This window comes from Paroedura picta, chromosome 16 (genome assembly GCF_049243985.1).
Source record: "Paroedura picta isolate Pp20150507F chromosome 16, Ppicta_v3.0, whole genome shotgun sequence".
Classification (NCBI taxonomy): Eukaryota; Metazoa; Chordata; class Lepidosauria; order Squamata; family Gekkonidae; genus Paroedura; species Paroedura picta.
The window spans coordinates 13,866,832-13,879,903 of NC_135384.1; the positions used below are offsets into that span (position 1 = coordinate 13,866,832).

The 13,072-nt window shown below is 42.9% G+C and overlaps 2 protein-coding genes across 2 annotated transcripts; both read left to right on the plus strand.

Moving 5' to 3' along the window:
* The first annotated feature begins 720 nt into the window (after positions 1-720).
* On the plus strand, positions 721-2,706 carry LOC143825386 (olfactory receptor 14I1-like). Its single transcript, XM_077313413.1, has 2 exons — positions 721-856; positions 1,712-2,706. The coding sequence occupies exons 1-2, from the start codon at positions 823-825 to the stop codon at positions 2,704-2,706; spliced, it is 1,029 nt and encodes a 342-aa protein (XP_077169528.1). The 5' UTR covers positions 721-822.
* Positions 2,707-7,301: 4,595 nt separating this feature from the next.
* LOC143825588 (olfactory receptor OR9H1-like) lies at positions 7,302-8,270 on the plus strand. The gene has a single exon (XM_077313690.1). It carries the CDS (start codon positions 7,302-7,304, stop codon positions 8,268-8,270), a length of 969 nt encoding a protein of 322 aa, XP_077169805.1.
* The last annotated feature ends 4,802 nt before the right edge of the window (positions 8,271-13,072 follow it).

Below are 13,072 nucleotides of genomic sequence, written 5' to 3' on the forward strand. Positions count from 1 at the left end.
AGAAGACCAAAGTATGGTGAGTATACCAAGGAAACCTAGGAACCAAGGTAAGTCTAACTATTGGCTAAACTCTTGCAAGCTGTTCAGAATATCTGCAAAAAGGAAGGAGAGTTGTTAAACTTCAAATTACAAGTTTAATAAACCTACACCTGACTTCAAACTGTTGTGGGATCCCTCTATAGGGTGTTCAGTAGCAAGACAGAAGATTCTAATGCAACAATTGTCATAGATATGACTAAGATGCATTTAGTTTTACATCTGGCACTCACAAATAGGCACGCCGTACTAAGTATCTATTTAGGTTAGTTACAAAAATAGAAGAAATAATGCCACGGAAGGGGAACCGTGTGCATCCCTTGGTAGTGAAGTGAGGTAAGCTCATGGGAGCAAGTTACCAAGAACAGAATATAAATTAAGCAATGCCTCATTCACACAGGGATTTTTGCCATTATGTGACAGCTGAGTTATGTATTCACTGGTATTCATCCCTATATTTACCAGGACTGATGAGATCAGACTAATTTGGACTATATATTCAGTCTGAATATACAGTGTATATTGTAGGAAGTCCAACAGAAGCCACTATGAAATGACATGGGCATGCATAAACTGAAAAAGTTGAAGAAGAAATTGAATCTAACTTTCTCGGACTTGTCTTGGATTATTATTACTGTTTTTTCTCTATAGGGCCACATCCATATGAAGACCTAAGAACTAATTGTTAACAACTGATCTTCAAAGTCCAGTAGCACCTTTAAGACCAACAAAGATTTATTCAGACCAACATGGCTACTCATTTGAACTGATCTTCAGTAAAAGAAGATGAAAAGGGCTGCAGAACAAATGGGACTCCAAGGTATTTAATAATGTTTCATAATGGAAAATCAGTTAGTATTTAATGACTGTAGCAGACTGTCAAAGATATTCCTCCCAATATATTTAAATAAGATGCTATTCAAGAATTATTTGATTAAACTGAAATAATTTCTAAAAATAAAATAAAGCTATGGTGTAGTTTCTCAAGAGCAGTTACTGGTGCCATTGGTACAGCCAACCTACATGACCTTACATATCCATATCAGTTTATAAGCTTCAGCCTATGTCTCCAAGAGACAGAAAGAGAAGAAGGGCATTCATATTTCTATTTAGAATAAAATGGGCAGCATACAAGGAAAGGAGAAAGACAAAAGATCTTCAAAAGTAAACAGCTGAATAGCAGAGTGTACTCAAAGGAGGTAAGTGTAGCTGTCTAAGGAGACAAAAAAGAGAATACATAATAAAGCTTTCTCCATCTGATTAGAAGTGTGGAATTACATTGTTTGAGATTCTTTGACAGGTGGTCCTTCAGGAAGACAATCCACTTTGGAAACCCAATGTGGCCTGAATCTGAAACGATGGGCAAAAAAGCCCTTTTAATAGCATTGGTCCTAAGAGCCATCATAAATGGAATCGAGAGTTGGGGGGGGGGGGAATCCAGTTTTGAGTAATGCTACCGGGGAGGCTGCTGAGTGGTTGTCTGGGTGTTCAGAATCAGACTGAATTAAAATTCAAAGAAAGGTCAATGGACTAGATTGGATGGTGGTGACATGATTAAAGTCTGGCTTCTCTGGTTGTCTCGGGATGACTGTATTCTTTGTTGTGAAATTGATTGTTGTGAAGTTGACCTGCTGAGGACTATTCTCAAAAATATTTCCTCTACTCAACCCTCCAGGTAATCTGCCAGTGGATATTGAGAGCAAAATGCCCAATCTTACCTCCACATCTCAATTTCTGCTCCTGGAATTTTCAGATATCCGAGAATTACAGATCTTACATTTCTTTGTATTCTTAGCAGTATATATGACTGCACTGACTGGCAACCTTCTCATCATCATTGCTGTAGTGCTTGATCACCATCTGCACACCCCCATGTACTTCTTCCTAATGAACTTGGCTGTTCTGGACCTTGGCTCAGTTTCTATCATGGTTCCTAAAGCTATGGCCAATTCCCTCCTGAACACCCGGTCAATTTCTTACTCAGGATGTGTGGCCCAAGTATTTTTCTTCTTCTTCCTTGGGGGGTCAGATTTTGCCATCCTAACAATAATGGCCCATGATCGATATGTTGCTATCTGCTGTCCATTACAATATGAGACAATTATGCATGAAGGAGCCTGCATCCAGATGGCAGCCAGCGCATGGATTTCTGGTATTCTGTATGGTATTTTACACACTGGTGGTACTTTTGCCATCACCTTCTGCTCCAATATAATCAATCAATTTTTCTGTGAGGTTCCACAGATAATAAAACTTTCCTGCTCAGACTTATATCTGATTGAAATTGGAATTCTTCTGTTCAGCTGTGGCTTATTTGGGGGATGTTTTATCTACATTGTTATAACTTATGTGAAAATTTTTGCAACAGTACTCCGAATGCCTTCGGTGCATGGGCGGAAGAAATCCCTCTCCACTTGCCTTCCTCACCTCACTGTCGTGTCTCTGCTTCTTTTCACTGGAATATTTGCCTATGTGAGGCCTCCCGGAAACACTTCTTCTGAGATTAATGTAATTTGTGCTGTAATGTATGCTATATTACCTCCACTGCTGAATCCCTTCATCTATAGCATGAGAAACAAAGAACTCAAGACTGCCTTGTTCAAGCTCACTGACTTTGGACCTTTTCCCCAAACCAGCACCAGGAAAATTCTTCTAGTAAAACTGGTCTGAACTGTCTTCTCTGGCTTATTGTGCTTCTAGTTTTTGTACCATGGGCTCTGCATTATATAATATACAGCAAACAATTTTTGGATTTTGTGAAGTACAAGCAAAAGGGGTGGGACAGGTGGTGGTTTTTCCCCTTTTATCAGTAATCAGCTGTGAATACTGAAAATGTGCATACATGAGACCTTTATTGGCATTATAGAAAAGAAAACCAATTGACAATATTGCGTAAAACAGATAAAATTCTAATCAATATTCAAATTATGGTATGTTATAAATATAAGAGTATTTATTTTGTACATTTGTTATTATTGACTATTGTTACAGCATGATTTCATGTGGTATGAATGTTACAGTCCGAAGGAGCAAGCACTGAGAAAGTCTTCATGAAAACAGGTGGATCCAATGGCCGGGACCCGGTTCTGGTTGCCCAAGATATTAAGCATTTATTATTTGCTTAAGAAGTTTATGATTACAGGAATAAACAAGCATCTAAATTTATTTGAGAAAATATATATACACCGTGTGTGGAATTCCTTATTTCCTGTATTTTACAATAAACTAAGTGCAACTTTCATTGCAAAAGTACAGTAGAGGATTAAACTGCAGCATGTACATGCAGAAGGGTACTTTAACCTTAATAGTTTGGGTTTTTTTTACATCAGTTTTGATCTCTTGATTTTTCATGCTGTAGATCATGCTTTGGGCACATGGGGGCCGCATTCGCATGCCCTGTGCCTAAAGAGGGCCACATCTTAAACCGAAATGTAATACCCTGCGGGTGATAGCAGCAGACAAGTAGGTTGGAGTGCTGCACAAAAAGAGGTTGAGGGTTGCATGCAGCCCACGGGCCTCAGGTTCGGTACCCCTGCTGTAGATCAAAGGATGAATCAGAACAAGAAAGCTTTAGTAGTTGTTATTTCACCAAAAAAAAAACTGGTTAACAATATTAGGGCGGAAGGAAATCATGATGGTTCCATCAGTAAGGCCCTTTACCACTAGTATATCCCTGGATACATAATGTAACTGAAGAAGTATGCATAAAAGGTAAAGGTATCCCCTGTGCAAGCACCGAGTCATGTCTGACCCTTGGGGTGACACCCTCCAGCGTTTTCATGGCAGACTCAATACGGGGTGGTTTGCCAGTGTCTTCCCCAGTCCTTAGCGTTTACACCCCAGCAAGCTGGGTACTCATTTTACCGACCTCGGAAGGATGGAAGGCTGAGTCAACCTTGAGCTGATCTCAAAAGATTGAACTCCCAGCCTCATGGGCAAAGCTTTCAGACGGCTGCCTTACCACTCTGCGCCACAAGAGGCTCATAGAAGTATGCATACCAAGACTTATAACCAGAATTACACTTTGTTGCACTTGATGTTGCCACTGGACTCAAACTTTGTCCGCAGTAATAAACCGCTTTAAAAGGTAAATAAGACAGATTTCTGAAGGGTATGTTTATCAGTGGCTACTAGCCATGGTGAGTGAGGTAAACCCTCCACATTCAGAGGCACTAAACTTCTGAATCCCAGGGCCTGGAGGCAAATCAGAAGAACTGCTTGGCCATTGTGTGAGACAGATTGCTGGACTAGATGGACTATTGGTCTTATCCAGGAAGCTTCTTTTTATATATATAAATAAACTAGAGAGAAAACCTGTTGCCTGGCAGGGTGGTATATGGGCCAATCAATATGCGAGTCTCTTTCTTTGACATCATACAGATGACAGCTTTATTAACCAACAGAAACTGAGGGCTGGCCTTGCACAAGGTGTAGAGTAACCTCTGTGCAGCCGTCCAGCTGCTAACATGGGTTCAAGGGGCGCCCTGGGTCCTCCTCCCTCCCAGCTTGGAGGAAGTGTAGAGATTTGCATAATTTGGTCTCTGCTGGGACTGGGTCAAAAGTTCAGTCTCTGGTCTCTGTGTAATTACCAGAAAGATAGGTTTTCTTGGAATTAGCTGATCTCAAAAGAATTTTCATGTATTGAAGGTCAAAAGATAAATAGCATCTTGAATCTTGATAACAATGGAATGTTAACATAACTATGTTGTTGTTGCTAGGTGCGAAGTCGTGTCCGACCCATCACGACCCCATGGACAATGAGGTCTTCCAGGCCTTCCTGTCCTCTACCATTCCCCGGAGTCCATTTAAGCTCACACTGACTGCTTCAGTGACTCCATACAGCCACCTCATACTCTGTCGTCCCCTTCTTCTTTTGCCCTCGATCGCTCCCAGCATTAGGCTCTTCTCCAGGGAGTCCTTCCTTCTCATGAGGTGGCCAAAGTATTTGAGTTTCATCTTCAGGATCTGGCCTTCTAAGGAGCAGTCAGGGCTGATCTCCTCTAGGTTTGTTCGCCTTGCAGTCCAAGAGACTCGCAAGAGTTTTCTCCAGCACCAGAGTTCAAAAGCCTCAATTCTTTGACGCTCGGCCTTCCTTATGGTCCAACTTTCGCAGCCATACATTGCAACTGGGAAGACCATAGCCTTGACTAAACGCGCTTTTGTTGGCATGGTGATGTCTCTGCTTTTTAGGATGCTGTCTAGATTTGCCGTAGCTTTCCTCCCCAGGAGCAAGCGTCTTTTAATTTCTTTGCTGCAGTCCCCATCTGCAGTGATCTTGGAGCCCAGGAAAATAAAATCTGTCACTATCTCCATTTCTTGAAATGGAGATAACATAACTATATGCTTCTGCAAAATATTGTGTCTGCTGATGTGTATTGCAAAGTCTGTTCTCCTGAGCTGTAAAACAAATAAAAGGCTAGCCTGCTTGAGAGGGCTACTAAGCTCATGAGGGACCAGACAGGAAAGAAGTCTCCGAAGCAGGTCAGCACACAGAAAGAGGGAAGCCTTGTCTGTAATTACTTCAAGGAACGATCCCTTGTCCCTGGATTCCTTCCTTTAGGAGGAGGTCAGTAGATGTTTGCCAGGCATCCAAGAACTTCAATCATTCCTTCCTCCTGACTCCTAGCCCCTGACCTATCCATCCAGGTAAGGCCATGCTTGGCATTAGCTGGTCTCTTACACAGACCCCTGATCCCAGGGTTCCAGCACGCAGACTGGTGCCTGGTCAAATATTCTACCTCGTGCCCCTATTGCACTGCCATGATGATTAAACAACCATACATCATTATAGCTCACTTGAGTGGTCTCTTGAGAGGGAACACAAAATTTTTGAAAACAAGGATTCTTCTAAATAAGAGACTGGAGTATTTTGAAGTCTTAATGAGTTTTAGAAGGGGAATTTGCTAATTGTTCTGGAATTTCTTCTTTAAGGTATCAAGAGGATGCTCTCCAGAGACAATCTGTTGCTCCCTTATATAGAGCTTATTTTGTTTATTGCATTGGTGACATGACAAGAGATAATCACTCTATGGACTTACCTCTCGATCAATCTTCCTTGATGCCAGGAGATAGTTAACGGTAAATGTTGATTTTGCTGTTGATACTTTTAGTTGAGGTCTATGTCTCTTTTAATATGGTAGATTCTGTATAATAATCTTAATTTAATATTGTTATAAAATCAGACAGTTCATATCAGGATTCAAAAGGAGTGTTCTATTATCATGGTTGTAATAATCCAACTTTTACATTGTTATAAATTGGAGACAGATAACTTTTACATTGTTATAAATTGGAGACCCTGTGTGGAGTAGGATCCAATCACCCTTTGCTGGTGGAAAAGAGGAGGAAGATCCCCTTCAAAGATCCTATTACACTGGAGGCAATGGGGCCTGATTTTTGGTGTGTCATGGGTGCTATAATAATATTGATTGATAGTGAATGAAAAATTAACACATCCAATTCAAGAAGCTATGTTGGTTTGAACCCTGACTACATTTTTGAAGGATGGGACTTTCTTGCAGCCCACTCCCAAAGTAGGTCCGTAGTCTCCATTAAATGCTTCTGTTGGAGGACAAGGCACCCTGGAAGGGCATAAGGGGTGTGTGCAAGGGGAAGATGGAACTGATGGCAAGTGCTAGTATGTTTGGATCCAACAAAGTCTTTGTACTCTTGCACCAATTGGGGATGATTATTATCTGTAGCTGGTGCCAGAACATAGGGAACAGCTGTTTTGTGTAAAGCAGATTATGAGGTTGCAGATCAGAGAACTACTGAGGCCTAGATGCCATCCTGTAGGAAACCCTTGCAGACTACAATTTTTTCTTAGAAAAAAAAATCAGCCACCCACTGTCAGCCTGATCTTGACCTACTTCACAGGTGTTAGAATATTATGGGAGATGAGAAAATAATGTAAGACTTTTTTGGTCCCCACTGGGGGGAAAGGCACAGAATAAATGAAGCTGAATAGAAGATACCTGCCAGCTATCGCATGGCCCAGCAATAAAAGTGGATTGCAATATTCTTATTTAATGTTGTCACCAAGTAATGATCAGATGATCTGTTACATGAGATAAAACCTAAACAATTTATTTCGTTACAGAAAAAGCTTTTTAGGGGTGCTTTTTGTAAGTTCAGACAAAACACATCAGAACATTTAATAAAACTCAGTATTAATTGTGGGGGCGAGAATATAAAGATTCATTGGCTTTGGGTCTTTGTCTTGGAAACCTCATTATTTTTAAATTTCATTTTCAGCTATTCAAACTATGGATCTTCTGGAGACAGACAATAAAACAACAATAACTACAATTATTCTTCTGGGATTTGGGGATTCCCCCGGACTTCAGATTCCTCTCTTCCTGGTTTTCCTAGTAATCTACGGTGTGACCATGGCTGGAAACATCATCATCATTGTGTTAGTAATCACAGATCATCACCTTCACATTCCTATGTACTTATTCCTTGGAAACTTGTCCTGTCTGGAGACCGTCTACACTTCCACCCTTCTCCCCAGAGTGCTGGCCAGTTTCTTGACAGGGGACAGAACCATTTCTGTTGGGGGCTGCTTTATCCAGCTTTACACTTTTGGGATGCTTTTGGTTGCTGAATGCTACCTGTTGGCATCCATGTCATATGATCGATATTTGGCAATATGCAAACCTCTTCAATATGCAACTCTAATGAGCACAAGACTCTGTAGTGTTTTGTCAGCTCTATCTTGGCTTTGCGGGATAACAGTTATGACTTTAGTAATGAGTTTAATGTCAAAGTTGAAATACTGTGGCCCCCATGAAATTGATAATTTCTTCTGCGAATTGACACCAGTGATTAACCTATCATGCAGTGACACATCTCTGGTGACACTGGTGGGCCTCACGTTATCTGCCATAGATATTATTCCATCTTGTCTTCTGACCATGATTTCTTACATTTGTATAATTGCTGCCATTGTACAAATCCCATCTTCGGATGGGCGAAAAAAGGCCTTTTCCACTTGTTCTTCCCACCTCATTGTTGTTTCCATATTTTATGGGTCATTGATATTTGTATATGCTCTTCCCAAAAAGGAAGCTCTAAGAGAAGTGTACAAGATCTTTTCAGTCTTCTACACAATCTTAACCCCTCTAATTAATCCCCTTATCTATAGTCTAAGAAACAAGGAGGTTAAAAAAGCTTTAAGGAGGGCTGCAAAAAAATATGGCATTTCCAAGAGATTCGTTGGAGATGCAGAGTAATTAGATAAGATTTGTCTGAAATATACAGAGTGAAGATGTTTCTTGTAGGCTCTTATACTATTTTAAATTCTATTTGTATCCTTGAGTTTTCAGATTTATTTATTGTTTCTCTGCCATTGAGATTCATTCCACGATAGTAGCTGGTTCCATATACTCTTAAAACAGTTCAATGGGAATGCTTTTAAAAATGAAAACATCTTTACAGATCTGACTGCAACAAGCTGCCCTTACAGAGTTATACAGTAGTAGGAAGTGTGGAACTGGGTTTTAGAAAATCCTTGATTAAATCATTGTTAAGTCTGAAATTTCACTTGTTAATCCAGATCAACCCATTATGTCTCAGTTTATATTACCCTACTAGGCCAATTAATTGGTAAAAATTCTAGATTCTAATATAACATAAAACCTTGCTGTCTCTCTTCCTGGACAGTTTTATTTCAGAGTAACAGTAGGGAGGAATACAGCTCCTTCTGCATATATGACATGATTGTGCTTTTGTGCAGAAACCATGCACATGGGGACTGAGGACAACGGACAAGACAATTATGACTTTGAAAGGGACCTGTGATGTCTCCTGGACATCTGCATTCATATTTCCCATTTCCATTTTTGAATCTGTCAGCCTGTACTGACATAACACCAATATGAGAAGAGTCCAGATTTGAGATTTGTGTCACTGCATTTGCATTTCTTCCGTTACAAGGAAGAAGACAGAACTGAGAAACTTTAGTCTGAGGTAAAGTAAGAATACTTAAAAAAGAAATAAATAATAAAGTGGGGTGGAAGGGATAATGTGCTCAGTATTTCTGTCCAGTAGACACAAAAATAACTTACCATTTTTCTTCATATTGTTTTGAATCTTTGAATGCCGGTTACTTTGTGCTTCTCTGAAGTCCCCCATTTAACCCTGTTGTTTAGAAAATAGTCATTAAGATGCCAACAGCACTGTGGGAAAAGGTATTCCCAATCTCAGCCAAGTGCTACAAGAAATTTGCTTCGTGTAGTGATTGAGAATGGTGCCTTCAAATCTTGTAAACCTAGTTTGATTCTCTGATCCTTCAAATGCAGCCAGTTGGGTGACTTTCAGATTGCCACAGCACTGATAAAGCTGTTCTGACTGAGCAGTAATATTAGGGCTCTCTCAGCCTCACCTCCTTCACTGAGTGTCTGTAATGGAATGAGGAAGGAAGGGAACATGATTGTAAGCCACTTTGAGACTTCTTCTGGTAGAGAAGAGTGGCATATAAGAACCAACTCTTCTTCTTCTTCTTCTTCTTCTTCTTCTTCTTCTTCTTCTTCTTCTTCTTCTTCTTCTTCTTCTTCTTCTTCTTCTTCTTCTTCTTCTTCTTCTAGAATAGCAAACAAAACTGAAGAAGTGTTCCCTCTCCACATCAAAAAGTGTACTGTACTTCTAGGGCAGTGGTTCTCAAACTTCCTAATGCCTTGCTCTAGAGTCAGCTCCTTGAATAAAGTTCCTCATGTTGTGGTGACCCCCAACCATAAAATTATGCAAGTGTCCTTTCACAGAAATTAAAGCAAAACTGACCAATGGTGTGAAGATCCATTGTTCATGATTGTATATAAATTGTTTTCTTTTTTTCCTCTGGGGTTTCTCAATTCAGTTCTGCCTGTTGTCCCACGATGCCGATCTCACTCTTTTCCTCTGCTCCAAACAGATGAATGCTCTATCCCGATCTACCCTGCAAGGCTGTTGTACAAAATGGTTCATCCCCCAGCCAAGCTGCTTTCCCTGCCACAACCCCTGTGAAAGGGTTATTCGATCCCCAAAGGGGTCCTGACCCCCAGGTTGAAAATCACTGTCTTAGGGGAATCTCTTTTTCAGATTCTCTAAAGAAACTCAGGGCAGTTATTTGCTAAGTCTAGATTACTGGACATAGAATAGAATAATAGAATTATAGAATAACTAGTAAAAAAAAGCCCATTTATAAAAATGGGCTTTGAAAGGGGAGTATGGGGAAGGGAGACAGGCGGGCAAAGGCAGCCACCCATCCCGATCGGAGGCGAAAGGTGGCGGTGACTGACCTGGCAGGGACCCCGGGTGCTGAGGGCGGCACGTCCATGGGCGTGTAGTGTAGAGACTGGGCAAGCCGCGGCGTCGGGTGTTGTCCAGTGTCCATGGCGGGCCGGGGGGAGGCAGTATCAAGGCTGAGGGGCGGTGGGCAGCGCGGCGACGGGGAGAGCGGGGCAGCAGCGGGATGCGGCACATGCGTGGTAGAGGGGTTGAGGCGGAGCTGCGTGGGGAAAGGGAACCAGGCATGCGCCGGAGTCCGCGCATGCCTGGTTCAGTCTAGCACTGTGGCGGCAGGCGCGGAGGACACGCGGCCTAGGCACAGCGCTAGCGGCAAGGCAGAAAAGGGCGTTGGAGGCTCAGGAGGAAGGTAAGGGCGCGTGGCGTGAGTGTAGTTCAGGCGGGGAAAGGGACGGGCGGGGTGGGGTGGGGTGGGAAAGGCAGGGATGGGGACAGGCGTAGTGGCGTGGCAGCGGCGTCAGAAGGGGTGATGGTAGCAAGAGGGTATGTGTGTGTGGGTGTGGGTGGCTGTGTGTCGTGGTGGAAGCGGGGGCAGGATGGGAAGGGGTTATTGGGGGCGAGGGGGTGATGGAGAGGCGGGTGGGTGTTTGGATGTGTGTGTGTGGGAGCGTATGTGTAGGAGTCGAAGCGGCGGCAGTGTGTGAAGGGTGATGTGGGGGGAGGTGGGTCTTTCGCGGTGGCTGGGAGCATGAATGTGTGTGTGTGGGTGCGTGTGTGCCTCGTAGGGAGGTGAGGCATCGTAGTCAGGGGCTTGAATGAGAGGGGATAGCTTTAGGCGTGAGTGAGGCTTGGGGCGGGCGGGACAGGAGCTGGGACGCCGCGTCTTCGACACGGCGTCCCAGCTCCTGTCCCGAGGGCAATCGGAAGGTACCGGGAGGGCTCACCATGTAGGAAGGTTGGTTGTCTTTCTGCAGGGCGAGTGCACTGGCGGGCGAGGCCGGGCCAAGCAGGCAATGGGGAGCCGCGCTTGGAGCCGCACGGCTCCCCATTGCCAGCTTGGCCCTCGAGTGGCACTCGGAGGGGCGAATCAGGAGCCGCTTCGCGGCTCCTGATTCGCCCCTCCGAGTTTTTATCATGGACAGAGCCCGCCCTAACTCCTCCCCATTAGCCCTTAGGGCTTTATTTTATCCGCTCCGCAGGAGCGGTTAAAGATAGAGTTGGAAGGGCCCTCATGGGTCATCTAGTCCAACCCCCTGCACTATGAAGGACACTCACATCCCAATCACTCATCTACTATAACCTGACACCCCTTTGCCTTCACAGAATCAGCCTCTCCGTCAGATGGCTATCTAGTCTCTGTTTTAAAATTTCCAAAAATGGAGAATCCACCACCTCCCAAGGAAGCCTGTTCCACTGAGAAACCCCTCTAACTGTCAGGAACTTCTTCTGGATGTTTAGATGGAATTTATTTTGAATTAATTTCATCCCATTCCTTCTGGTCTGTCCCTCTTAGGCAAGAGAGAACAATTCTGCTCCATCCTCTATATGGCACGCTTTTAAGTACTTGATGATTATCAGATCAACTCTCAGTCATCTCCTCTCTTGGCTGAACAGACCAACATCCCCCAACTTTTCTTCATATGTCTTGGTCTCCAAACCCTCACCATCTTTGTTGTCCTCCTCTGGACACCTTCCAGTTTGTCAACATCCCTCTTCAACTTGGGTGCCCAAAACTCAACAGAGTACTTCAAGTGAGGTCGAACCAGAGCAGAGTAAAGCAGTACCATTACCTCCCGTGATCTGGACACGATACTCCATTTGATACATCCCAAAATCCCATTTGCCTTTTTAGCCACTGAGTCACACTGCTGACTCATGTTCAATGTATGGTCTACTAAGACTCCTAGATCCTTTTCGTACATGCTACTGCCAAGACCAATCTCCCCCATCTTATATTGGTGCATTTGTTTTTTTTCCTACCTAAATGCAGAACTTTACATCTGTCCCCATTGATCTTCATTTTATTCAGTTTAGTCTATCAAGATCATCCTGTATTCTGTTGCCGTCTTCAGTTGTGTTTGCTACCCCTCCCACTTCAGTATCATCTGCAAATTTAATAAGTATCCCCTCTAATCCCTCATCCAAATCATTTATAAATATGTTGAACAACACAGGCCCCAGGACAGATCCATGGGGTACTCCACCTGTCACTCTTTTCCAAGAAGATGCTGAACTATTAACAAGTACCCTCTGGGTACAAATTGTCAACCAGTTATTGTCAACCACCTAACAGAATTAGGATCCATACAGCATTTTACCGACTTGTGAACAAGAATATCATGTGGAACCTTATCAAAAGCTTTACTGAAATCCAGATAAACTATGTCCACAGCATTCCCCTGATCCAGCAAGGTAATCACTTTCTTAAAAAAAGAGAAAAGGTTGGTCTGACATGACTTGTTCTTGAGAAATCCATGTGAAGTCTTAGAAATTACAGCTCTCAGTTCCCGTTGCTCAAGGAGTGTTTGATTATTTGTTAAAAAAAATTGCCAGCTACAGATGTCACGATGATGGGTCAGCATATGGCAGCCTCATCAAAAGCCATTAATCCATGCTTCTATAAACAACAGCAAGTAATCTGAGCCAAGGTCTCCATCCGGGCTGCTTTTCACCTCTCTCTTTCCCTCCCCCTCTCTCTGCCTGAGTAGCCACCTCGATTCGGGGCAGGCTAATTTTCTTAAGTAGAAGAAGAGGACTTAGATTAACTAGCAATACCTTTTACAGCAGTTGTTTTGGTTTCCAGAGATAAGAG

Bases quoted from the DNA above. Each gene is read 5' to 3' on its own strand.
- LOC143825588 (XM_077313690.1), top strand. From the start codon at position 7,302: ATGGATCTTCTGGAGACAGACAATAAAACAACAATAACTACAATTATT.
- LOC143825386 (XM_077313413.1), top strand. From the start codon at position 823: ATGAAAAGGGCTGCAGAACAAATGGGACTCCAAG. The intron at 857-1,711 runs GTATTTAATAAT...TCAACCCTCCAG, and splicing joins AGAACAAATGGGACTCCAAG to GTAATCTGCCAGTGGATATT.